The sequence below is a fragment of the Entelurus aequoreus genome, linkage group LG04 (assembly GCF_033978785.1).
Source record: "Entelurus aequoreus isolate RoL-2023_Sb linkage group LG04, RoL_Eaeq_v1.1, whole genome shotgun sequence".
NCBI classification, from domain to species: domain Eukaryota; kingdom Metazoa; phylum Chordata; class Actinopteri; order Syngnathiformes; family Syngnathidae; genus Entelurus; species Entelurus aequoreus.
Window position 1 is genome coordinate 66,921,878 of NC_084734.1, and position 26,452 is coordinate 66,948,329.

Consider the following 26,452-nt stretch of genomic DNA (forward strand, 5'->3'; position numbering starts at 1 on the left):
TTGCTCAAATGTTTGCAGTTTGAGATGCTAACGGGGACATTACCATTCCAAGGCAAAGATCGCAATGAGACCATGAACATGATTCTCAAGTGAGTTACACACTAATACGTTGCCTTATTAGCACTCCAATGAGATAAGAACAGAAGAGTGGTATTTACACCATTACTTAGTGCTTGCTGTAGGGTTTTTTTTTGTTGCTACTAAATGTCTAAAAGTCTGGCCACAATGTCGCACTTTTCCAAAGACACACCAAAACTTAACAGAGTGATGATGGAGAGAACATCCGAATCTTTACTGCTCATGCTCTACACACCAATGACCATACAGATGCACTTCAGCAAGCACAGGAGGGCACGTTCTGACCCATGCTGATGTTTCAGAGGCAGAAGAAGAGTAACTGATCTTACAGCTAGTGGTGTAAAAAGCAAGCTGATATTTCTTTGCACATAAAAGCAGTCAATCTAAGTAAAAATGTATGTATCTTTAAGTGATGACTCAAAGGTTTTTTTGGATACTGTAAATATTCCATTGACCGGTTCCTCTTTTTTTCCCCATCTAGAGCAAAGTTAGGAATGCCTCAGTTCCTTAGTTTGGAAGCCCAGAGTTTGCTAAGGATGCTGTTTAAACGTAACCCCACAAACAGACTAGGTAAGTTGTAGTTTCATGGTGCAACAACCAAAGAGAGGCTGTCCTCAAGGAGGACTTCAGCTCCTTGTTCAAACCATGATCTTGTTAACTGTTTGGCATTGGTTTCAATCACATGCTGATAAATCACCAAAATGATTCCCGGGCGCGGCGCCGCTGCTGCCCACTGCTCCCCAAGGGGATGGGACAAATGCAGAGGACAAATTTCACCACATCTAGTGTGTGTGTGACAATCATTGGTACTTTAATCTTTAATCTTAAAATGCTGAATACCTCAAAGGGAACAACGTGTGGCAGTTTTGATTCTTTTTAAAGAGGTACAACTTCATTGTGCCAGGTTTTCTAATATTATGTGATCTGTGTCTTAAGGGGCCGGACCCGACGGCGTGGAAGAGATCAAGCGCCACGCTTTTTTCTCCACCATCGACTGGAATGTGGGTACAAACACTCACAAACACACACACAATTTCTCATTTTTCACGGGCCTGCACATACACACAAGTATCTCTGTAGCTTCTGTTGAAGATTCACACCTCGCAAACGTTCAGCTTGCCGGTCAGTTTTGACAGTGCCAACACTGTATGTGTGCGTCTGGGCAGATGGCCAGTTCTGGCTGCGTGTGCACTAATAGCACTGCGTGAGTGTTCAACAGCCAGCAGGCCTCTATTGGCTGGACACTATTGTAGAGGACCCGGGAGGGGGTTCAGGGAGGAGGGGTCTTGTCCTTTCTTTCACACGCTGTATGTTGACACATTCCAAACAGCCTGTGGTAGGGTTTGATCACGAATATATAAAATATGCCCATCCTCAGAAACTGTTCAGGAGAGAGCTACAACCCCCTTTTAAGCCTGCAGCAGGTAAACCAGATGACACCTTCTGCTTCGACCCAGAGTTCACTGCAAAAACGCCTAAAGGTAAATATACATTCACACTCATGGCCAGCGCAATCTTGAAAACATTCCTGCCGAGTATTTATACCTGTCTCTACATAATTTAGCAGGTGTTTGTAAATTCTTAGTCTTTTATTATGCAGCATATTTGTGTGTTTAGACTCCCCAGGTATCCCTCCCAGTGCAAACGCCCACCAGCTCTTCAAAGGCTTCAGTTTTGTTGCTCCAACCCCGATGGATGAAAATAATAGTTCCCCGCTCCTCAGTATACGTCCAATAGTTCAGGTGAAACTTCTCAATGTGTGTGCATGCTCAGAGATGGGTACCAAAACCCGGTCCCATAGTGGCATTGGTGCCAACCTAAACGGTAGTAACCAGACCAAAAAAAGAAGAAGCTATCGGTGCCTTATTTTAGTACTAAATAATGCAGACTCAGCCATCTGCAACAAGTGTTTGGCAGTTATATTGTTCAAGTAACGTCTTGTAAATAATGTAGCGTCCTGTCAGAAGAACAGAGTCTGACACTCTTTTTAAACATTATTGCGGACCTTAACACGCCGAAACAGCAGCCCACATAACATCGTTAGCACCACAGCTTTAAGATAGCCAATAGCCACAACAATAGCCTAGCACTTCCTCATTATGCACAAATGATGGTTACTGCAGCGAGGTTGCATTCAGGAACACCTGGAATTTTGAGCATCAAACATTTGAACTCCATTAAGTCGTTTTATCTACGTTCTCTCTGTTTTGTATTGCTACAAAAATTAGGACAATTTGTTGTGGGTTTTATTTATACTTTGAATGGATTACTTAGTTTTCATTTAATTTATATAATTAAATTATTTAAAGTGCTTGAATGTCACAATTTCATAAACATAAAAAGGCATTGTTTTTCTTTTTTTCTTTTTTACAAAAACGTGCATGTTTTCCATTTTTTATGTACTGATTTGATACTAGTATCAGTTAAGATGTAAACAATACCCATCCCTAATCATGAATGGTACCCTTAGTTATTATATATTCTGAGTCATATGACACAGATTTATGCAGAAATCTGTGTTCTGACCCTTCTGTGTGTCTTTTGCATGTCCTCTGTGTGCTTGTGTGGGTTTACACCAGGTACCCTGGTGTCCTCCCATCATCCAAAACCATGCAGGAAGGTGACTGGAAACTCTAAATCTCCCATAGGTGTGAATGTGAGTGTGAATGGTTGTTTGTCTATATGAGTCCTATGATGGACTGGTGACTAGTCAAGGCTGTACCTGGATTTTCACCTTAAGTCCGCTGGGATAAGCTCACCAATGACCCTAAACGGGTTACATTTTATAGTAAATCAATGATTGAATGTGTAATACCAATCTTGGCGTCTCAGGTGCTCAGCTACTATTCCAGTAAATTACATACATGTTTGCTTTTTTAGAAATTGAAATAATACAAAGATTGTAGATGTGTTACTAAGCTCAACATAGAACAAAACGGAACAGAAACAGTCAAAATCACTACTTTTTAAGTCATGGAAACAAAACAGAAATCCAACAAGCCACTTTATATAATCTTTTTATAGTGTAGCATGATAACAATAGACATGTGCTTTAATATTTGAGACATTTGGTTACAATTCCAAAGTAAAAAAAAATAATACTTGCACATTTAATGTTGGTTGTAAAATCTGTACGTACAGTATAATCAGACCACCCATTCAGGTGAGGTGTTATAGCTGAATGTTTTTTTTACATTTTAGATGCATGGCGGGGCTGCTAAATTCTCTGATCTATACGAGCTGCAGGAGGACATTGGAGTCGGCTCCTACTCAATTTGTAAACGCTGTGTACACCGAGTCTCTGCCATGGACTATGCTGTGAAGGTAACCAGTCACTTATGTTTTAACTACTGCTAAAAAAAAAAAATATTGGTCTAAAACAATCAACTTTCTTGTGCACCTAAGTAACCAGAATATTCATTGGCATTCAATCACGATTTTGGCTGCTACGATTAAATGAGGGTCGTCGATATTAATGTTTAAAAAGAAGGCTCCGCTGCCTATCAAATCAAGCACTTTCACAACTGTGGTGGCAGAAAACCACCCTTTGTAGCGTGTGCCTGTCCACACCAGAGGCCCTTGTGTATGAGCACAAAACTCCCATCACCATGCCCAACTGAAACATTTACATTAGCATTAACATTAACAAACTTCTCCTGGGTTTGCAGCAGCCGATCGCTTTGTTTCACTTAATTTCATTCGCTTAACTTCCATAGGGTTTTGGTATCAGTTTAACACCGCACTGCTGTTATTGATTGCAACGGGTATGGACAATATTGGAGACAGACGCCTTTGTCCCACCCAAAAAGTATAAGGCGGAGGAGAAAAATATTAGATTTTGCTTTTATGTTAAAAGCGCAACACAGCTGTGTCGCTGGTCGCTCCTTCACTCACCTGCTCTGACACTGAGAGTGTTATGGACAGGAAAAAAACATTTAGGAGGCGATCTGTAAAACGATGTGTAGGGAATGCACTGGGCTGGGCGATATGGCTAAAAACTGTATCACGAATCCAATAAGGTTCATTAGGTCTTCAAAATAGTATGCAATTTGTTATTCTTATAGCCAGTAGTACCATTTTTCCCACACCTGGGACACATCCTGAAGAGGTCGGACTGCAGACGGCGCTGTCAGCCTGCTACTACAAGCAGGAAGACAGCACCAAAAACTGTTTAAATCAGCTGACCAGACACATCAGAGCAACATCACATGACAACCTCTGAGGAAGGCAACAGTTGTAGCTGAAACCGTCAGGTACGGAAGTAAACATGCAGGTCTGGCTGTAAGAATAACAAATCCCAACGTTTTTATATTGATATATCAATAATTATTTATATTTTGTATGAATTATTTAGGCATGCCAATAAATACAGTAAAACTATTTCCAACTCACCAAGAGTGCTATTTATCAGTGCAGAAGGTTTAATGGTAGCCAGGTGGTAAAATAATTGCGGTAAATTTGAAGATTGTTGCAATTTTGAGACACTATGGCATAGTTTATAAGCTACGGAACACTACACAGAGTAGTTTGGAAAGCAGTTTATTAAACCAACACATTGGAAAGCTGTTCATTAAACCGACACATTGAAAGTGTCAGGATGTTGCCGCACCGTCTGCATTATGACCAACGTCACTAAAGACAAGTTTCTGTTATTGAGTTGATATATCAAGATACTACAGTTTCTCTTCTCACTCCATGCAGAGAGCGCTACAGGGCATGACTGTGGTAGCTAGTGACAGATTGGTAGCTAACGCAGTATTCACCCGGGTTCAGAATCCATCTTTGACTTTCATTTCTGTGATGTGGTTATTCACTTCCAAATATAATCACCGTCATTAAAGTAAGCTCGATGTGACGTGCTAACTGATCAGAGCTTATAACCCCCTTCAAAACTTGGAAAGATGTCCTGAGGCTTTAATTTGTCCCTTTTTGTTTAAAGTGAACTTGTGAAATATTAAAGTTTTAATGCCAGTTTCAATGCATAGACCGAAATAAAGAGTGTGTTGAAAGTATTTTAAGTATTTTATGCCACACTTTTGAGTTATTGTGGTAAAGCTTCTGTCCAGCAGAGGGCAGTGCAACTGTTCACAGCAGCTAAAGTGGAATAGGTGCTAATTTACACTTCTGTTTATTTTCCTATGTCACAGATTATAGATAAAAGTAAGAGGGACCCTTCTGAGGAGATTGAAATTCTGATGAGATACGGGCAGCATCCCAACATCATCACTCTTAAAGATGTAAGTCTAGTATCATTTGTTTATGGACATTTGATCGCGCTGTGTTTGGAAGTGCCTGTCAAACATGCTGACACATGGTTGTCGTGTGCATGGGGCAGGTGTATGATGAGGGCAGGTATGTTTACCTGGTAACAGAACTGATGAAGGGGGGAGAACTGCTCGACAAGATCCTTAGGCAGAAGTTTTTCTCTGAGCGAGAGGCCAGTGCCGTGCTCTACACCATCACCAAGACTGTTGACTACCTCCACTGCCAAGGGGTGAGAAAACATACGTTGACATACGCAAGCATTAGCGAAGATCAGCCAATTTCTAATGTTCACTGCTCCTCCTCACCAGGTGGTACACAGAGACCTGAAGCCCAGCAACATCCTGTATATGGATGACTCTGGTAATCCAGACTCCATCAGGATCTGCGACTTTGGTTTTGCAAAGCAGCTTCGAGGGGGCAACGGTCTGCTACTCACGCCATGTTACACCGCCAACTTTGTGGCACCAGAGGTGAGAGAGAAATGGCAACAAATACCACTAGGATTTCCAGGATGTAAGGCAAGGCAAGGCAATTTTATTTATAGAGCACAATTTGTACACAAGGCAATTCAAAGTGCTTTCCAGAAAAATAATTAAAATTAAAATCAGAAAATACAATCATCATAAAAACAATCATAATTAATGAATCAATAAAATGCTGTAGATAAATTCATTTTAGTTATATGCACAATTAAATACAACTGTTTTCAGGCTGGATTTGAACATTGCCAACATTGAGGCCTGTTGTACATCTTTAGGAAAACTCTTATAGATTTTAGGAGCATAAAACTGAAACGCAGTTTCACCATCAGGGTTTCCCAGTGACTGCCAAGATACCTGTGGCGGTGGGAGTGTGGTCAGGGGCGTGGTCACATGACATAATCTAATAATTTGCATAATCTGGTATGATGATATGGTTTTCTTTGAAAAGGATAAAAAAATGTATACATACCTTTTAAAATTAAATATGTTATTATTTAGTATTAACATATAGTTTTTAATCATTTTGCCATATTTTCAATTGTTGCTGCTTATTGTACAATGTACTTTGAGAATTTTTAAAGTTTCATAGACTTTTAATGAATTTAAAAAAAATCAGAAACGACTAGCAACAAATAAAAAAAATTTCTGGTGTTTTGTAATGTACTTGTATTAGAGACTATTTCTGTCCCTCGATGTCCCTGATGTCACACCTGCTTTGCGCTGTTGTTGCTCTTCCAGTTGGACTTTCTCCTTAAAATCCGCCACTGTCCTCTTAATGTTTGCACATTTTGTAGATCGCTGTCTGCAGGTATATCTGGGATACAATAAAGTTACGTCCACATCTCAGACATCCTCACAACGCGCCAGACAATGACGTGCGTCTTGTTTACATCCGGGTTTGGTAGCACTGTTTTCTGTGATCAAAAGTATTTTTTCAGTGGTCAAGTTTTCAGTATATTACTTGTCAAAAGACCGCAAATAATAGGTTATATTTATATATATATCCATTTTAGAGTTGTCCCGAGACCAATAACTTGGTACCGGTACCAACATGTATATCGATACTTTTCCAAATAAAAAGATCTACGAAAACTATTGGCTTTATTTTAACAGAAAATCTTACAATACAATATACATATGTTTCCTATTGCACTCAAATAACAATTTTACAAGGTTAAAATATAAATTAAAAGGCATTAAAGACATCAGGCTTTTCTTGTTGCACTCAAAGAACAATTTACAATTTCCATGTTACATATAGTTTGCTATAATCTAAGGTTAGATTAGAATCTAATAAAAAAGCTTTATTCACATTATATTAAATGCTTCATGATGTATGGTTGCCACTCCTGGTCTGTGCTTTAAGAAAAATACAATTATTAAGTACTAAAAACAAAACTTTGGATAAATGTACACAGATAAGTCATGTAGCAGGTAAAACACGCATTTGTTAAAGATAAAACACAACTTGTAGCAATTTGTTACAAATCTCAGTCATTGCACTTGCATTAGTTGATGCTTCCTCGACTACGGTCTGCATCAGAGCTGAACAGCAGGAAAGGTCTAACAACATTACCTGTCACTCTTTATAACTGAATTGTGCTGATCTGAATGCTTATTATTTAAATGTTTACCTAAGAGTGAAGCAAAGGTGATAATACTAATCGCCATGTTTGGCGAGGCTTGTTTTAAAGCAACACTTGCAGCGCGACTCCTCCCTGTTTAAAGCGTCACCTTCATCGTTATTATAGTGACTCAGTCGATGGAAGTCGGCTGTGCGCTGCTACGGAAATGGAAATAAGTTTGGGTATTGTTTGAATTACCAAAATACAGTAATAATTGTACATATTGTTATGAATGTCAATCAAAGTTTACTTATACAGCCCTTAATCACAAATTTCTCAAAGGGCTGCACAAGCCACAACGACATTCTCGACTCAGATCCTACTTTTTTCACCTTGGCTTACTGAGCGAGATGTAAATGTAAACATTTCTACACTGTCATGTTAAGCTAAAATAAATAACTGCAATGTCTCAATTCCATCGTTCATGTTAATGAGCCAGCCATTAAATTTGGTTCATTAGTGAATATCATAGCCCTCCATTCTTTTGATCAAATATAATATTTAAACATTTAACAACGCAGACATTTTTTTTTTTTAAAACAACCTAAAATCAAAACAAAAAAGTTAATTTGCAGTTCTAATCATACTTACCACTTTTTTCAACTAACTTTTGTATCTCCTACCGCATCCATCGCAATAAGTTATGCAAATGTGGCAATGACGTCATTTAGCGATTTCTAGTGACTTTTAGGACAGCCAATAGCTACTTTCCTTGCTGGGGAGTTGGCTGCTCATGTGACAGCGAGTTAGAGTGAGTGACAACAACAGAGGTTGAAGGTAGATCAGCCAATAGCTACCGAAAATATTAGGAAAAATAAATGCATTATTACATCGGTGCCCTCTCCTTCCGCAAAGTTAACCACAGAGTACCAACAGGCTCGCCTCGCCATTCTCTAGGCCAGGGGTCACCAACGCGGTGCCCGCGGGCACCAGGTCGCCCGTAAGGACCAGATGAGTCGCCCGCGGGCCTGTTCTAAAAAAAAAAAAAATTAAAAAAAAAAAAAAAAAAAAAAATTTTTTTTTTTTTTTTTTTTTTTTTTTTTTAAATTAAATCTACATAGAAAAAACACAAGATACACTTTCAATCAGTGCATCAACCCAAACAACCTCCCCCATGCACACTCATCCACACCCACTCACACAAAAGGGGTTATTTCTTTCTGCTACCAATATTCTGGTTCCCACAACATAGACAACACATCTGCAAGGGACACAGTCCCTGAAGCACACATGATTGTATAGGCTGCTGGTCCACTAACATTTTCATTAATTACTATTTTTTATGTAATTATTTTTATATTGTTTTACTTTCTTTTTTAGCCAAGAAAATGTTTTTTATTTATTAATCTTATTTTATTTTATTTTTTAAAAAAAGGGCCTTATCTTCAACAGACCAGGTTGTCAATGAAATTAGATTTGTTTAAAGGGTTTTTTAAACCAGGCCCAGTCCAGATAATGTCCAAGTCGGACTCAGCAACACACACCTTCATTCATGTACATAGAAAAAAATTAGGGAACACAACAGATTGCATATAATTTATAAACAAGATTACATTTTAAAAATAAGCATTTATGTACAGTCCAAATTATGTCCAGGTCACTCAAATTAGGGAACACAACAACAGATATCATATAATCTATAAACATAATTATACTTTCAAAATAAGCCTTTGAGGACTTCTCATCTTTTTTTTTAATGTTTTTTGGCATCATTATCGTTTTCAACCATGTAACTTTTTAAAGTTAGAAAATACTGAATAAATGTTTTAAAGAAAGTAATACTAAGTGAATATCTGTTTTTGGCCTTAAAAATAAACATTTTACCGAGTACTATAATTAAATTGACTAAATCATGATTGTCAATTAACTCTCCTAAAATAACAGAAACCACATTAAGCTTCATATACAAACCAATCCTTAAACACATGTTTTCAACTTCCACCCAAAACAAAGACACAATATGACAATACCAAAACAAATGCAGGGTGGATTCAGGCTCCCCTCAACAAAATCGGCAATCATCTGACTCTGTCATATTCCATAATTTTAACATTTTCCCTGTGGGTAAGAAGTTATAAATAATTTTAATTTGAAAATAACGATTTTGCACATCGATAGTGGTTTTATAGATTAGTTTGAATATGGCATCCCATGGCAACGGGCAGTCAAAAAAGTCCTCCCATTTTCCATTTGTGTTGTATGAGGCAGCCTTCAAAGATTTCTTTATTAAATAAAAATTATATATTTTTCTATTTATTTTAGTTCCTTTTTGCCAACTAGAATTTCTTATTAGAGGTTTACAAACTAATAATTTAGTAGTTCCATAATTAATTATTTGTTTCCATCTTTTCCCAATTACTCTAGTTAGTTGATAAAATTAAAAGCTTGAGCAAGCATCACCATACATAGCTCTAAATTAATCATACTTCATAATTTTACCATTCTCATTGATAATATCATTGACAAAAATGATTCCTCTTTCAAACATATTTTTCCAAAAGAAAGGCTTTCCATCTATTACAATATTAGAGTTCATCCATATTAACTGCTGCAAAATATTGTCTCTTTTTTCTGGCACATAACATTGAAAACACCACTATGAGTGGATTGTTTCCTTTATGAACCCCGCCATGTTTCCCAGCAGACTCTCTGGGAGGGGATCACTTGTAAAAAAGGATACAATTTCTTTTGATACAGTACATGTTTTTTGTCCAACAGGACATTTGTGTACCACTCAATGTTTAAATACATCTTTGGAACAATTGATGCTTTTAAAGACAGACACATAGCTTCAAGGTTGAGAAGTTTCAGGCCCCCATATTCATACTCTTTGTACAAAACCTTTCTTTTAATCTTTTCTGGTTTGCCGTTCCAGACAAAATCGAAGACCCTCCGCTCATAAATCTTAAAAAAGTTTTGTGATGGAGCTGGTAATGACAAAAACAAATAAATAAATTGAGGAATAATTAACGAGTTGGCAATAGACATTTTACCATACAAGGTTAGGGATTTCCCTTTCCATAATTGCATAATTTTGTCCAGCTTTCTTAGTCGATTATCATAATTTACTGAGCCTAGATCTTCCAGATTTTCTGGGACAACAACACCAAGTATGTTAACTGGTCCATCTGTCCACAAAACAGGCACTTTGCATTCCATTCGAAAGGACGTTCCCTTTAAATTTCCGATCCTTAACATTTTACATTTATCATAATTAAGCTTAAGGCCAGATTGCTGTGAAAATATGTCCAAAAGATTAAGAAGGTTCCGCAAACAATGAGGAAAAATCTTATCTTTGTGAATCAGCCTTTTCTGACATGAACTTCATCAAGAAAAAACACAGAACACGCCTCACTGATGCACATCTGCAAGACTCACTCAGAGTTGCAGTGTCAAGTTACACACCAGAGTACAACACACTAGTTAACAGCATGCAATGCCAGGCTTCCCACTAACCGACAAAGAAACAGATAACAGATTTGGTGTCCAGTTCAAAGTGTGACATGATTTAAAAATTTGAGAGTTTACTTTTGTATTTTACATGAGTTATTATTTGTACAAACATGGTGCAAAGTAATTCATGATTTGTTAAAAAATGTTAGTGGCTAGCTAGTTAAAATGGGATATTGTGATTTCACAAGACTGTCTTAGAAGTGATCATTTGAAAATGTTCAATTTGAAAAATGTGCACTTAGAGAAAATATAAAAATAAAGTGTTGCATATTGATATTTATCTGTTTCTATATATATTTATTGTGAGAAATCATTAAGATGATCAGTGTTTCCACAAAGATAAATATCATTAATTATTAATAATAACAGAGTTAAAGGTAAATTGAGCAAATTGGCTACTTCTGGCAATTTATTTAAGTGTGTATCTAACTGGTAGCCCTTCGCATTAATCAGTACCCAAGAAGTAGCTCTTGGTTTCAAAAAGGTTGGTGACCCCTGCTCTAGGCACTCTCGCTTGTTTCCCGAGACCCGGAAACGGTCCCTTGCAGATGAATCAACAACATGCACCGAGGGACCCCGTATCCATCCACCTCCCAAAGACACGCAAAAATAACAGTGATAACATTTTTGGGGCCAAAGACATATATAAGTCCTATATATACTGTGAGCAGTACAATGAATGTGTTTCATTGTTTGTGCCTTTTGTGCATAATCTTATTTGTTTACTTGTTTGCACTTTATGATCGCACTTTGCAATGGCATATATATTTTAGAAAGCCCTTTGTCTTTTGTACCATTTACTTTGTATCAATAAATTATCTTTATATTCATTCAAATGAACGCCAAGTTCACATACTGTTTGTTTAAAAAACAAAGTGCAACAAAATATGTTTTAATTAACAGTAAATAATTATGATTAATAATCGTGATTTCAATATTGATGAAAATAATCGTGATTATTTTTGGTCATAACCGTGCAACCCTAGTGGAACATTTATGAAACTGGATGGGTTGTTTTTTATTTGTTTGCACCGTGGGCGAAAGGTTGTTTAGATAGATACATATAAATAGAAGCTATGCTCATTAGGCAGTAATGTTATACGTATGGTCATTGACTGACAGAAGAAGAGAGTAACTAGGATTAACTTAAATTATATAAAAATGTTTCAAGATGTACTGCGGCCAGGTTTAGGATGCTGGCGGAGCGCCCAATGTCCGTGGGCCATAATTTGGACACCCATGCATTAGGGGTTTGCTTTTTTGTTGTTGCTGCCTCATGTTGACTCTCCCATTTGGTGTGTGCACATGCAGTACATTCAAACACATTGATGTCGGATATGGATGTTTTAAAATGAAATGTAAAACCACTAGGCCACCTGCTCTGTGGCCCTGAGACTTGAGATCGGTAGGTCGTGAGTTCAAACCCCTGCCGAGTCATACCAAAGACTATAAAATTGGGACCCACTACCTCCCTGCTTGGCACTCAGCATCAATGGTTGGAATTGGGGGTTAAATCATCAAAATGATTACCGGGCGCAGCCACAGCTGCTGCTCACTGCTCCCCTCACCTCCCAGGGGGTGAGGGTGATGGGTCAAATGCAGATGATAATCTCACCACACCTAGTGTGTGTGTGACAATCATTGCTACTTTAACTTGAACTTTAATGAAATAGTCAGGATATAGGCATGCATTAAATCAGAATTGGGCACTAAAATTGGAAGTGTCCAACTAGCCTATTTTACATCTGCAGTACTCCACTTTTTAATGTCTGTTTTGTGTATATGTTCAGGTACTAATGCGACAAGGTTATGATGCAGCCTGTGATATTTGGAGTCTTGGAGTTCTATTATATACCATGTTGGCCGGGTAAGAGAAAAACAGGAAATGTGATTTGTGCTTTTTGTTGTTGTTGTTGTTTTGTTTTTACCTTCCTTGCAATTTTGCTTTAGGAAACAATGTATTGTACAGACAGACTCTTTGAACACTTTTTCAAGTGTTGTTGACATAACGGTTAGGAATATACCTATAACTTTGCGCATGTTAACTATTCATCTTCCTTATGACAGGTATACACCGTTTGCAAATGGGCCAAACGACACACCAGAGGAGATTCTACTTCGAATAGGCTCTGGAAAGTTCTCTTTGACAGGCGGTAATTGGGATACTGTGTCAGACACCTCAAAGGTAAAATTATCTGTAACATAACCGACATCTACATTTGTAAATGTGTCACTTTCTGAAATTTAAACATGTTAAAATATGGAGTTTCTGATAATCAATCACGTTAACTCTGAAGTCACACACCATGGAAAGGAATGCATGATATTTATTGTATTTGACATTCATATACAGTATGTTGCCTGTTTTAATAACACGTTATCTTAAGAACATACTCAACCTAAGCCATTCATACTTTGTTTGGGGATACTGAACACCTCAAGTCCAGCCTGATCTGCTAGTGTGAGCCCTTCCTCTTCTCTGGCACAACTGTAAGATGTGTTAGCTGAGTTTTGACATGTCATAGAACGACTGTAATGTGATCGTTCGTCACTAGTTCCTAATGATAACCAGTTCTTAATAGAAATAATCCACACAGTCACTCACAAGCACATTCATACATGTAGATGCCATTCATGTATTGTTATAAACGACAGTCGCCACCTCGCAGACCTCGCAGAATATAAATAAACATGATAATGTGAAGTAAGAGTAAAAGGTTTTAGTCTGAAAACAAATTGATCATCTCCCCTTGATTGTAGTCAATTTGATGTGTTTGCATTTTGCAGGACCTCCTGTCCCATATGCTCCATGTCGACCCTCACCAGCGATACACAGCAGAGCAGGTTTTAAAGCATTCCTGGATTAACTGCAGAGATGCCCTGCCACACTTTCAGCTCACGCGCCATGATGCACCACACCTCGTCAAGGTGACGAAAGAGACATCTTTCTTGCTTGCCCCTTTAATGCTTTCATTGTACTTATCAATTTATCATTTATTCAGTCAAATGTGTGTATGTATATATATATACAGTATATGTACAGTATATGTATATATGTATATATATATATATATATATATATATATATATATATATATATATATATATATATATATATATATATATATATATATATATATATACACTACCGTTCAAAAGTTTGGGGTCACATTGAAATGTCCTTATTTTTGAAGGAAAAGCACTGTACTTTTCAATGAAGATAACTTTAAACTAGTCTTAACTTTAAAGAAATACACTCTATACATTGCTATTGTGGTAAATGACTATTCTAGCTGCAAATGTCTGGTTTTTGGTGCAATATCTACATAGGTGTATAGAGGCCCATTTCCAGCAACTATCACTACAGTGTTCTAATGGTACAATGTGTTTGCTCATTGGCTCAGAAGGCTAATTGATGATTAGAAAACCCTTGTGCAATCATGTTCACACATCTGAAAACAGTTTAGCTCATTACAGAAGCTACAAAACTGACCTTCCTTTGAGCAGATTGAGTTTCTGGAGCATCACATTTGTGGGGTCAATTAAACGCTCAAAATGGCCAGAAAAAGAGAACTTTCATCTGAAACTCGACAGTCTATTTTTGTTCTTAGAAATGAAGGCAATTCCACAAAATTGTTTGGGTGACCCCAAACTTTTAAACGGTAGTATATATATATATATATATATATATATATATATATATATATATATATATATATATATATATATATATATATATATATATATATATATATATATATATATATATATATATATATATATATATATATATTTTTTTTTTTTTTTTAATTTATTTATTTATTTATTTTTATTTTATTTTATTTTTTTCTATCGCTTGTCCCTTTCGGGGTCGCAGGGGGTGCTGGAGCCTATCTCAGCATATATATACGTATATATATATATATATATATATATATATATATATATATATATATATATATATATATATATATATATATATATATATATATATATATATGTGTGTGTACATAATTTTTATATAGATGTTATGTATATAAAAATGAATATTTACGTATTTATGTGTATATATATATGTGTGTATGTATACGTTTATATGTGTATGTATACGTATGTGTGTATATACGTACTGTATATATGTGTGTATATATACGTATATATGTGTGTATATATATACGTATATGTGTGTATATATACGTATATATATATATATATATATATATATATATATATATATATATATATATATATATATATATATATATATATATATATATATGTGTACCGTAGATGTGTATATATACGTATACATAAATGTGTTTATAATGTATAAAGGGTTGTGATGAGAGTTAATGTCACAATATTTCTCATTTAGAGAAAAGCTGACGTTGTTTTTTTGTTTTTCATTTATTTTTAATAGTCAGAAGCATATCTATCTGGCCATGAGCGAGGAATTGGAACAGTACATTATGTTCATTGCGCACACTACTAACCGAGAGCTAGCAAACGGAGACAAAATGAAACTATTGTCATTTAGCTGTAGATACAACAAAATGAGAAAGCTTTTTTTCTAGATCAAGAAGTGCAAAAGAACATAGTATAAAAAGTACATAAATTAGGATATTTTAAAACCACACACCTGTATAAAAGTACATAAATTAGGAAATGTAAAACCACCCACACCTGTAAGATTGCCTCGGCGTTCCCTTTGCCAACAGCGCGTCTTGCCTGCTCAGGTGTGTTTGGCTGAGGAGACGCAGGGTCGCTCTTTATTTGAGTTCTACAGCCAAAGCGCAGTGTATGTGCAAGCGGAAATAGCTAAACTGTCAATCATGGACGCAAAGATGTGAAAAGCACCCCAGACACACTGGATTTCTTCCCCCAGCAGTATGCCAACTGCATCAGCACAGACACAAAACAAAACAGCCGAGACATTGATGCACATGACAGCTGCAAAGAAGACCCTGCAAAGCTATTTAAAAAAAATGTTTTTAATTAAATTTACTTTTATAATTTTTCCATTTCGTTTTTATTTGTGGAAACAAGTTCAACAGTTAATAGTTGATGCATGAAAAATTATACAAGACTTTAAAGTGCACCTGCATTGTTTTGTGACTGTTTCCTTGTCCAGTCTTATACCTTGTGATAGTAGTTTTCTTAAAGAGGGGGCGCTTTCAGAAATTCTGTGCCCTATGTGGCTCTACCAACCAATTAAATGTATATTTTCACTTCGAACAGTTATGCAATCCTGTGCTTCCATTTAACTTGGTTGCTAGATTTAGCCACTTCTCAGACCTTAAGTAAGGATGTACATCTTACAACAACTCACAGTTCAATTAAATTCCAATTATTGGGTTGAGGATTTGATTCAGAATCAATTGTCACTTTGAATCGATTCTTATAATATATTATGTTGTGTATACATTTTAATAAAACCTTTTCAAACAGGTTACAGTATACAAAAACTATTGGCTGTTGACATATGATACATACTGCACAGTAAGTGTGGCGATCGCTTAAAAATTGTCTTTTTAAAAATTGCTTCTTGGAAAGTACAAATCAATTCAGAATAGTAAAAAAAAAAAAGAATTGTTATTCAAATGTGAAACTTTTTTTTTTCAAGGCACCCTTACGATAATGACTTACTACTCCTTAGAGACACAACTAATAACAAAGTAGAAAAGTGCCACTTAAAAGGGTCTGCAAGTGTAAGGTATTTCTTTGCCATGATTAGAAATAGTTTGTTAGTGACTTTTTGAAAATCTACAAATATTTTTCCAAGTAAGTGCAGGAGAAAAAAAAGACAAAAGACTAAGTTGATTGGGCAATTGCTCAGTTGAACATTGTATCTCCAGTTTGTCATGCTAATTGATTGCTACACCTGTTGGTGTGTTTGTATTAATCTATGATGCATAATTTATTTTCATAGATAATAACTTTTAGCCATAGACTGCACATTAAATGTCTGAATAATACACATACAAACAATCAGGGTATATGGAAGTTTTAATTGAAGAAAATAACACTTCCAAAGAAGGAGGGCGACTGACGAATTGGAGTATGACTAAAGGTCTGATTTACTAAAGCTGATCCATCGAACGTGTGGAAAGTAGATTGCGTCTGTTAAAAGTGAGCAGAATAAGGCGTGCAATCCATTTTGAGTCTGTCTTCATTACCAGGCAACATTCTGACAGTCAAAACACCCACAATACTGTGAGGAGAAATACAAATATAATTTTTAAATATGTGTAATGTGATTTATCAACACTTCTCACCATTTTGCGAGGACTATTTTGCTTTTTTATTTAGCACGTGCCAGAAGGAGGTGCAAACTGACAGTTCCACACAGGGCTGCAGCATCAGTGCCCGTGCTACTCAGACAGACGATGGACAGACGAGAATCCTCCATCTTATGTGTGTGTCAACATTTTGGACAATCAGAAATAACAAAAATTATACATTGTTTATTCATCTGCACCATTTTATAATTTTGTAGCTGCTAGAGAGTTTTTGTGTCATTTAATTTGTTTTAATTACGTGTTTATTTCACATAGAATATTTATTATTAAAACATTTTTATATGAAAATTTTTTTTTAACTAAGTATTCTTTTTTTTTTGCATCTTGGGCGGAGTAAGTGCAGCCTCTCTCCAATGAGTGCCACATTTTTTAACCTTTTTCAATGGTTTAAAAAAAAATGGTTTCAATGTAGATGCACTGCACAACTGCTTCTAAAATGCCTATAAAAAGTAGTACATGTCTCCTGTAGATGCACTGCACAACTGCTTCTAAAATGCCTATAAGAAGTAGTACATGTCTCCTGTATGTTTGAAAACATAGCAAAATGCCGCTGGTAGGAGCATGTTTACATGGATGTGCAGAAAAATTATCAAGTGTCTTTGGTGATGCAAATTCCTCATTTAAACAAGGCTGTGTACACCATTTTACAATTGCATACGCAGTGTTAGTAGATTACATGCAGCACGGCCACTAATAGCACACGCTATTTTAAAAATTGCGCACGCTGTTTACCGTGTGGTGTTTGGATCTTAGTAACGGTGAATCAGGCCCTATGTCTCTAGTGGCTGAAAACTTCCTGTAGAAATCCTGGAAAGAATTTCCAGGAAAATAATCTACAGTAAACTATTACTTAAAATATCACATGTACCAGTTGTTCCATTAAGATGTGAAGTAAAATGTTTAAAAGGTTAAATCCCTGTATAATTATTGTTGTTTTCTATAGGGAGCCATGGCCGCCACTTATTCAGCACTGAGCCAGAAGACAAGCCAGCCTGTGCTGGAACCTGTGGCTGCATCAAGTTTAGCCCAGAGACGCAGCATGAAGAAACTCACCTCTACGGACATGTAGACACACACACACACACACACACACACACACACACACACACACACACACACACACACACACACACACACACACACAGAGAGACTGTGCTACCATTTTGACCTCACTCTCATACATAGACCGAAGTCCTGGCCAGTCAAAACTACTGTCTCCCTTTTTATTGTATTTATTTGACGCACGCACACACACACACACACACATGCACACACACGCACGCACACCTCCATGCACCTGCCCACTTGATGAGGCTGCAATGCGAATACGTCTGCTTAAAAGCAAGACAAGAAACTGGTATATGTTACTGCTAGGGGGACAGACTTGTATTTATTTCCACAGCTTTCATATGCACTTGCCCTCTTCGCCTTTTCATTCTTTCTTCCTCGCGAAGAAACGCACCAGCTGATGTTCTCCTTCACTGTGATTGGCTGATACAAAGCTGCTTCGGTAAACTGTGCCCACCCCCTGCCTCCCACTGCTCTTCATCTATGTTCTGTCATCCTCTCCGCCTCAGTTATTTCTCCTTCCTTAATTGCATTTGCTCTCTTCTTTTCTCCAAAATACTGAAGATAAGATTTATGTGTGAGAGTGCTGGCAAGATGACAACGACTGAGACGACAGACGTTTTTGTTACTCAAAGTCTAAATCCAAATTTTCTTTGGACTGAAATAAATATTATTGATCAAAATTATCTTCCAGCACTTTAAGCTACATAAATGCATGCATGGACAGATGCTGTATTTCTCTAACCTTTAATTCCTGTTTTTGATGCTAACAATGTATCTAAAGAGGTTTCAAAAAAGGCTGCCGGTGGACAAAGGGTTATGTCTTGAAATGAATGTGAAACAATGGTGATGATAACAGAAGTTCTAGATTGCACATATACATATTACTTGCTAATGTATTAGGTATGCCAGCGATAAACTAGCACATTTGACTGAAGCCTCCCTTCATGAGGCATTTACTACTTCTGTTTTAGAGAGGTTTTATATTAATGCTTTATGTGGAACTACACTTCTTATGCATTGAACCGACTAAATGTCAGCACTTAAGTCAACCTCTGAACTTTTAAACTAAAACAAAAGTAAGATGATCATAGAAAATTATCCTATAGAATATAATATTTATTGTCTTTTGGTTTGATCTGTGTGTACCTAATACATTTGCAAACGAGTGTATATTTTATATACTAAAAAATATCCAGTGAAAATGTTGACGATGAAGAGCATGTGTGGGAGCTGTAGGGATTTCTCTGGGGGGAATAAGATGCATCCCGTCAAACCAGAGAGGCTGAATCAAAAAAATATATTTCCATAAATATCTCTTTCAAAAGACATTGTGGAAATTGTAAAATATTGTATTTATTTCATTTGATTTTTAAGATTCTATTTTTCTTTCAAGTTCTGTATATATTGACATTAAAGATCATTATTGACATGCATTTACTGTGAGTTTGATCAAATGAGGTAAAAAATGTTGACATGTTTTTCGAACTTTAGAAATTGCTTAACTTAATGTTGATACATAACCACTGGACAATCAATGTTTTTTTGGTCACAAGGGGTGCAAGGAAAAGCCAGCATATTTCAGAACTGTCACCTGTTTAGATTGTCCAGAATGACAAGATATAATTGCTCAAGGTTAAAAATTAGATTTTTATGGGCCAGTGACATAGGGTAATATTGATGGACCAAGTGAATGTGTCTGTGGATGGATCAATAATGGATATTAGGCACCACCAAAACAGGTGGCAATGAGGTGTTGAAAGTGTATTCCTTCGGGCTGATATTATTAAGGATGAGCTCGTTGGACAGTTTTGGGTTAAAGATTGACAGACTTTGAACTCCGAAACCTTTCAATTACTGGAAAATATTTAATTCAATTCAGTGTGTTCATATATTGGCCAATTCTTAACATAAGTTATTTCAAGACATTTCACACATGGAGCAGGTCTAGAACCAACCTACATGGTGTAAGAGATCATCAGGATATGCCTGAATCAACCTGGACTTTAAGCTTCAGCAAAAAAAGATAAAAATATATTTAACAAGCAAAGCGGGAAGACTTTTACAGTAGTCCAGAAGGCCAGTGTTGCAGAGACCTAGGACTGTATAATGTTCAGGGGGACTTGCTGGAACACTTTATCCACACAGACACTCTGATTAGAGAGCGAGGCCGGGACACCGAAGAACGAATACCTTGGCGTTATTCTCCTCTGTTGTTTACCATCCAGTATGCATGTAGATGTTTGTAGTGATTAATCAATTTGATGGTTATTAATGTCTGATTGATATTAGTGTCTGATGCTCTTAAACTGCCTTGTATCTTCATCACAAATGCAGACAGTCTTTAAAGTAGAATGAACCACACTGCTGCTAAACATGTCCTTACTAGGAACCCTCAGCTCCCAAAGACCCCTTAGTTGCCCATTGAGGTGTCCAACAAAAAACATTAGTTTAGTTATTGTACTAAACAACGCAATTATATTGGGGAATTTACAACAGCCAGTGTCTTCTTTACGTAAGACGATGCTCCATCACAAGGATCAAACATTTCCCATAGTCGAGGAGAAACAAAATGACGTACCACGAAGAGGACATACTTCCATTGCTTTATGCAGCATACAATGAAGACCACACCTGTAGAAATGCTAATGATTGAGCATTACCTGGCACAACAAGGCTCGGACACATGCCTTCTTTAGAAGTGGTGAGTGATAATGGATCAATTTCTTTGGGTTTGAGTCTGAATCACAGTGATGCAGCCATGTTTTTATCCAGCATTCCTAATCTGTTAAGGATGTCCTGGATTTCTTGACACATGGCCAAAAGATTCTTACAGTCTTGCCTTGCTGCTGCTTCTGGAAAAGTGGAACCAACTGAGAAATCCATCATGCAGTCAACTTGGATGGTCCAATATGGATATCTCAAATGCTGGATGGTGTTATCATCAATAGCACACAGTGGCCACCCAGGAATGTGAGCATTTCCACTAATATCCAACCGCACTTGAAATGATGAGGCCCGCCTTTAACTGCATCATAAATGATCGAGCGTCTCCTATACCCAAAACACAAACATCTACTTAAAGGCCTACTGAAATGAAATTTTCTTATTTAAACTGGGATAGCAGGGCCATTCTATGTGTCATACTTGATCATTTTGCGATATTGCCATATTTTTGCTGAAAGGATTTAGTAGAGAACTTCGACGATAAAGTTCGCAACTTTTGGTCGCTGATTAAAAAAGCCTTGCCTGTACCGGAAGTAGCGTGACGTCACAGGTTGAAGAGCTCCTCACATCTGCACATTGTTTACACCAGCAGCGAGAGCGATTCGGACCGAGAAAGCGACGATTACCCCATTAATTTGAGTGAGGATGAAAGATTTGTGGATGAGGAAAGTGAGAGTGAAGGATTAGAGTGCAGTGCAGGACGCCAGGGTGTATCTTTTTTCGCTCTGACCGTAACTTAGGTACAAGGGCTCATTGGATTCCACACTTTCTCCTTCTTCTATTGTGGATCACGGATTTGTATTTTAAACCACCTCGGATGCTATATCCTCTTGAAAATGAGAGTCGAGAACGCGAAATGGACATTCACAGTGACTTTTATCTCCACGATAATACATCAGCGAAGCACTTTAGCTACGGAGCTAACGTGATAGCATCGGGCTTAACTGCAGATAGAAACAAAAGAAATAAACCCCTGACTGGAAGGATAGACAGAAAATCAACAATACTATTAAACCATGGACCTGTAACTACAAGGTTAATGCTTTCCAGCCTGGCGAAGCTTAACAATGCTGTTGCTAACAACGCCATTGAAGCTAACTTAGCTACGGGACCTCGACAGAGCTATGCTAAAAACATTAGCTCTCCACCTACGCCAGCCCTCATCTGCTCATCACGACCCGTGCTCACCTGCGTTCCAGCGGTCGACGGCGCGACGAAGGACTTCACCCGATCATCGGTGCGGTCGGCGGCTAGCGTCGGATAGCACGTCTGCTATCCAACTCAAAGTCCTCCTGGTTGTGTTGTTGTAGCCAGCCGCTAATACACCGATCCCACCTACAGCTTTCTTCTTTGCTCTCTCCATTGTTCATTAAACAAATTGCAAAAGATTCACCAACACAGATGTCCAGAATACTGTGGAATTTTTCGATGAAAACAGACACTTTGTATTGGGACAATTGTGTCCCAATACTTCCGTTCAATCCGTGACGTCACGCGCAAACATCATACCGAGACGTTTCCCGGGAAATTTAAAATTGCACTTTATAAATTAACCCGTACGTATTGGCATGTGTTGCAATGTTAAGATTTCATCATTGATATATAAACTATCAGACTGCGTGGTCGGTAGTAGTGGGTTTCAGTAGGCCTTTAAGTGTGTGGTCTCAAAGAACGCTCTGTAGAAATATGCATTAGAATTAGAGCTGTCTTCAACTAAGGAGTCGTATAGTCCAATCTGATTTGTTACATGTTTCCTATAGCCTGTGATCAGCTCTGGTGGAGTGCAGAGAAGACCATCAAACTATCTAGAGCAGTGGTTCTTAACCTGGGTTCGATCGAACCTTAGGGGTTCAGTGAGTCGGCTTCAGGGGTTCGGCGGAGCCTCCGTCGCGGAGGTCAAGACACACTCATTGTGTAAATAAAAACTTCTCCCTTTCGGCGTATTATGGATACCCTCAAACAATGTTCACTCTAATTTTCCATATGCGTGAGCAAACACAAAAAATTCCTTGAGCATTCAGTGGAGCACATGTGAGCACATCTGTCCCATACCTGACTAAATAACAAATAAAAATGTTTATTATTAAAATCAAATGACAGCTGTCATTACCATGAGATTCTTTTCTAATATAAGTGTTTTGACCCACTTACAATGACAATAACAAAAAATATTGTTTTTCATGAGCTGTGTACTAGTATTGTATGTCTTGGTGGAAAAGGAACAGACTTTGCTGTGAAAATAAATAAATTACTTTATTTTATCATTTATCATTTAAAATGACATGAGAGTGGCACTTGCCAAGGTGAAGCCATGCATATCTGAACTGGTCTCTCAATGGCAACAGCAGAGGTCACACTGAGTTGCAAGTGTGTAATTTGTTGTGAGTTCATGCACTGTGTTGGTTTTGTTCTTTGAACAAGGTGATGTTCATGCACGGTTCATTTTGTGCACCAGTAAAAAAACATAACTTTGCCTTGAATTTGATTTTTTTTTTTTTTTTTTTTTTCACTAAAGAAGGGTTCAGTAAATGCGCATATGAACCTGGTGGGGTTCGGTACCTCCAACAAGGTTAAGAACCACTGATCTAGAGGAAGTAAAACCGGTACTAAGAAGGTTTCTTATAGGTACACCTGCAGAATCATTACCGTTGCCAGAGGGCAGCAGTTTGCAGAATACCTCACTCACTGCTCCCCTCTGGCAACCGTAATTCAATTCAACCAGGACCAACGGCAGACCTTTGCCATGCGGTGGCACGGTGGACTCAGTGTTCGGCAGAGGCCTCCGGTTCGGTGGCGGTGTGTCCAGACAGGCCACGTATCCCCCATCTCAAAACATCCTCCCAACAAATCCGTGTGGGGCTTCAGGTACTTCACAGTTAGGAGGGTGGGTTCAATGTCTGACGATTCGATTGCAAGGTTGATTGACGATTTGTTTTGAAGGAGTCTAATTCGCCTAACAGTGGATTATTCTAAGACACCTTACTTAGTGTTTAACCATCCAATGATACATGAAAACACAGTTTTTTGAAAAGGCTATGGTTTGACTGACTAAATTGCCTAATATGTATGCACTGTAAAAGACTGGTACATATTTGTATAAGCCCCTGAGAAATGAAATAACCTTTTATTTGCTAAACACACAATTTTCACGCTACTCTATTTTGTTGGACTGTCTTTACAGTTGCTTTACCTTGCATTTACTGCAGCATCGTTTCCACATGCTTCTGCAATGTCACAACATTTCTTTCTGTCCAGACTTGCATTCATTTTTGGCCATCACTTATTGATTACTTGTATCGATCGGACCAAAGTCTTCTCCAGCACTTTCCTATTATTCTCATTAGGGTTCAAGTCTGGACTCTGTGTTGGCCAATCCTGTTAAAATCCTTTCCCAACCACTCTTATTATTTAATCTGAGCCCGGTGAATCCTGGCACTGTCATCTTGCTATATGCCTGTATACCATCAAGGAAGAATAAACTCTGTAGATGGAATAACCTGCATGGTCATCCAGAATATTCAGGTGGTTGGCTGAATGAACCCAGTCTTGTCGACACATAAAGTTGTTGAACCCTAACCTTATTTTGAATTGAATATTTGTTTAAAATGTGAATTTTACAACTCAAGGTTTGATATGATTACGATTCTTGGTGTGCTGATTCAGATTCGATTTTTGATTCAAACCAAGTCTTGCAATATATTTAGTATACAAATGATAATTAAACCTTTTTAAAACATGTTATTAAAGCTCCTCTTAGTTGCTGTTGTATGATGTATATGCGTAAGCACAGAGATGGCCTAAAAAATGTCTATTAAAAGAATATAATTTTTTTTAAATTGATGCTTGAAATTAAGGAATCGTATTAAGAATTGTGATTTTTGATGTGAATCAATTGTTTTTGTTAGCGCCCCTAATATTTGTGGTATTTTAAGTTAAGTTAATACGTATTTGTCTTCGGTAGTGAAAATGCCGGCCAACACCTTTTCCTATTATATCCATCTGAGAACCATAGCATGTTTTTGGTCTATTTTTCTTGTTAAGAGTTACACATTTTGGGCAAAAACGAACACAACAAATCACAAATATTCACTGTATAGGATGCTGTTTTTTTTAGATATGGTTCCAAAATAATATTTATGCTAGGTTTCCTGTCAGACCTTTGTGGTTGCAATTTTCAAACCATTTCAAAATGTTAGGCATTGTATTAAATCACACAATTCTACCAGTAAAACGACACACTTATAGCGCCTCCTCATCTCTTTGCAGCCTTAAAAGTGCACAGTGTAAAAGACACCACTAGGTGGAAACACTGTGCAGTACATGCTGTGACACTTGCTGCTCTGCATATTTGTGTGTTAAGTAAATATATGACCAGTCTCTCTTGCACTGCTTCCATTTTGTCTGACCGGTCTAGTGTTTGTATGGCATGAATAGACAGCAGACGATTTGGGCAGGAAAGCAGATGGATAGAGGCAAGAGGAACTGCGTCCATCATTATGCACACACGCACACACACACTAAGTTGCCTATGGACCAGCTGTCCTCCTCTGTCTGAGTTGACTCCATGTCCCCCCGTGTCTCCCTCTTCTGGATAATGCATTTGCAGCCTGGGAGCTGAGAGGTAAACAGTGAGGCTAATTGCTTTGACATGCTGCTCTTTGTTTTGGCCTCCTGGTGCTAATCAAGCATTCTGCTAATAAGTCTGCCTGGCAAGAAAACACAACTGTGTCCAGGCTGGGAGGAAGTAAAAAGGGGACAGAGGTATGCCGACTTCATGATATGAGTACGGTAGTCCACATTTGTACACGTCATCCACAGTTCCCACAGTGCTGCTGTGACTGGGTATAGTGCCCCACTCAGGTGTGAATCTATTTATCCTCATTAACCAGCAGCTCCCCAAAGTCAGTCAATTAACACGCTGCTCCAAATGAAGCCATTAGCTGTCACATGAGGTAGAGGCAATACTTGTCATTGGTCCACTGTGTGTGTGTGTGTGTGTGTGTGTGTGTGTGTGTGTGTGTGTGTGTGTGTGTGTGTGTGTGTGTGTGTGTGTGTGTGTGTGTGTGTGTGTGTGTGTGTGTGCACGCGCGTGCATATCTACTCTTGCTGCTAATAAAAGCAAGAGAATTAATGGAGCGGGTGTGTGTGATAATGACTTAATGTGGAACAAGCAGGACAAGCAGTGATCAGCCCTCTGTCTCAAATGAAGATATCACACACTGTGATTTACTCACTCTGGGCTATAAACAGGCCTTTCTAACCTCTTGTGTGTGTGTGTGTATGTTCATTAGAATGTGCTGGCAGGCTAAGTGGGATGGGAAAGCTTCCCACTAAATGCAGAGATGTTACTTGACTATGTAGGTTCTGAAATAAGACCCCTTAATTGCCACTTTGCAACAGTGTGTGGCCACTGGCCACTGAACGTCATGTTAAAGTTTGCAGGCACGCAACAACT

The 26,452-nt window shown here is 37.7% G+C and overlaps 1 protein-coding gene across 2 annotated transcripts in view; it reads left to right on the forward strand.

Moving 5' to 3' along the window:
* The window catches only part of rps6kal (ribosomal protein S6 kinase a, like), a 44,683-nt gene extending 24,977 nt beyond the window's left edge, over positions 1 to 19,706 (forward strand). For both annotated transcript variants that reach the window (XM_062045527.1, XM_062045526.1), the window contains exons 10-22: positions 19 to 89; positions 560 to 648; positions 1,015 to 1,079; positions 1,457 to 1,559; positions 1,696 to 1,820; positions 3,280 to 3,402; positions 5,226 to 5,315; positions 5,414 to 5,572; positions 5,652 to 5,813; positions 12,694 to 12,770; positions 12,971 to 13,088; positions 13,691 to 13,831; positions 18,146 to 19,706. In XM_062045527.1, coding sequence (XP_061901511.1) covers positions 19 to 89; positions 560 to 648; positions 1,015 to 1,079; positions 1,457 to 1,559; positions 1,696 to 1,820; positions 3,280 to 3,402; positions 5,226 to 5,315; positions 5,414 to 5,572; positions 5,652 to 5,813; positions 12,694 to 12,770; positions 12,971 to 13,088; positions 13,691 to 13,831; positions 18,146 to 18,271 — 1,449 coding nt within the window. In that variant the 3' untranslated portion in view covers positions 18,272 to 19,706. The remainder of the gene's footprint in view (positions 1 to 18; positions 90 to 559; positions 649 to 1,014; positions 1,080 to 1,456; positions 1,560 to 1,695; positions 1,821 to 3,279; positions 3,403 to 5,225; positions 5,316 to 5,413; positions 5,573 to 5,651; positions 5,814 to 12,693; positions 12,771 to 12,970; positions 13,089 to 13,690; positions 13,832 to 18,145) is intronic.
* The last annotated feature ends 6,746 nt before the right edge of the window (positions 19,707 to 26,452 follow it).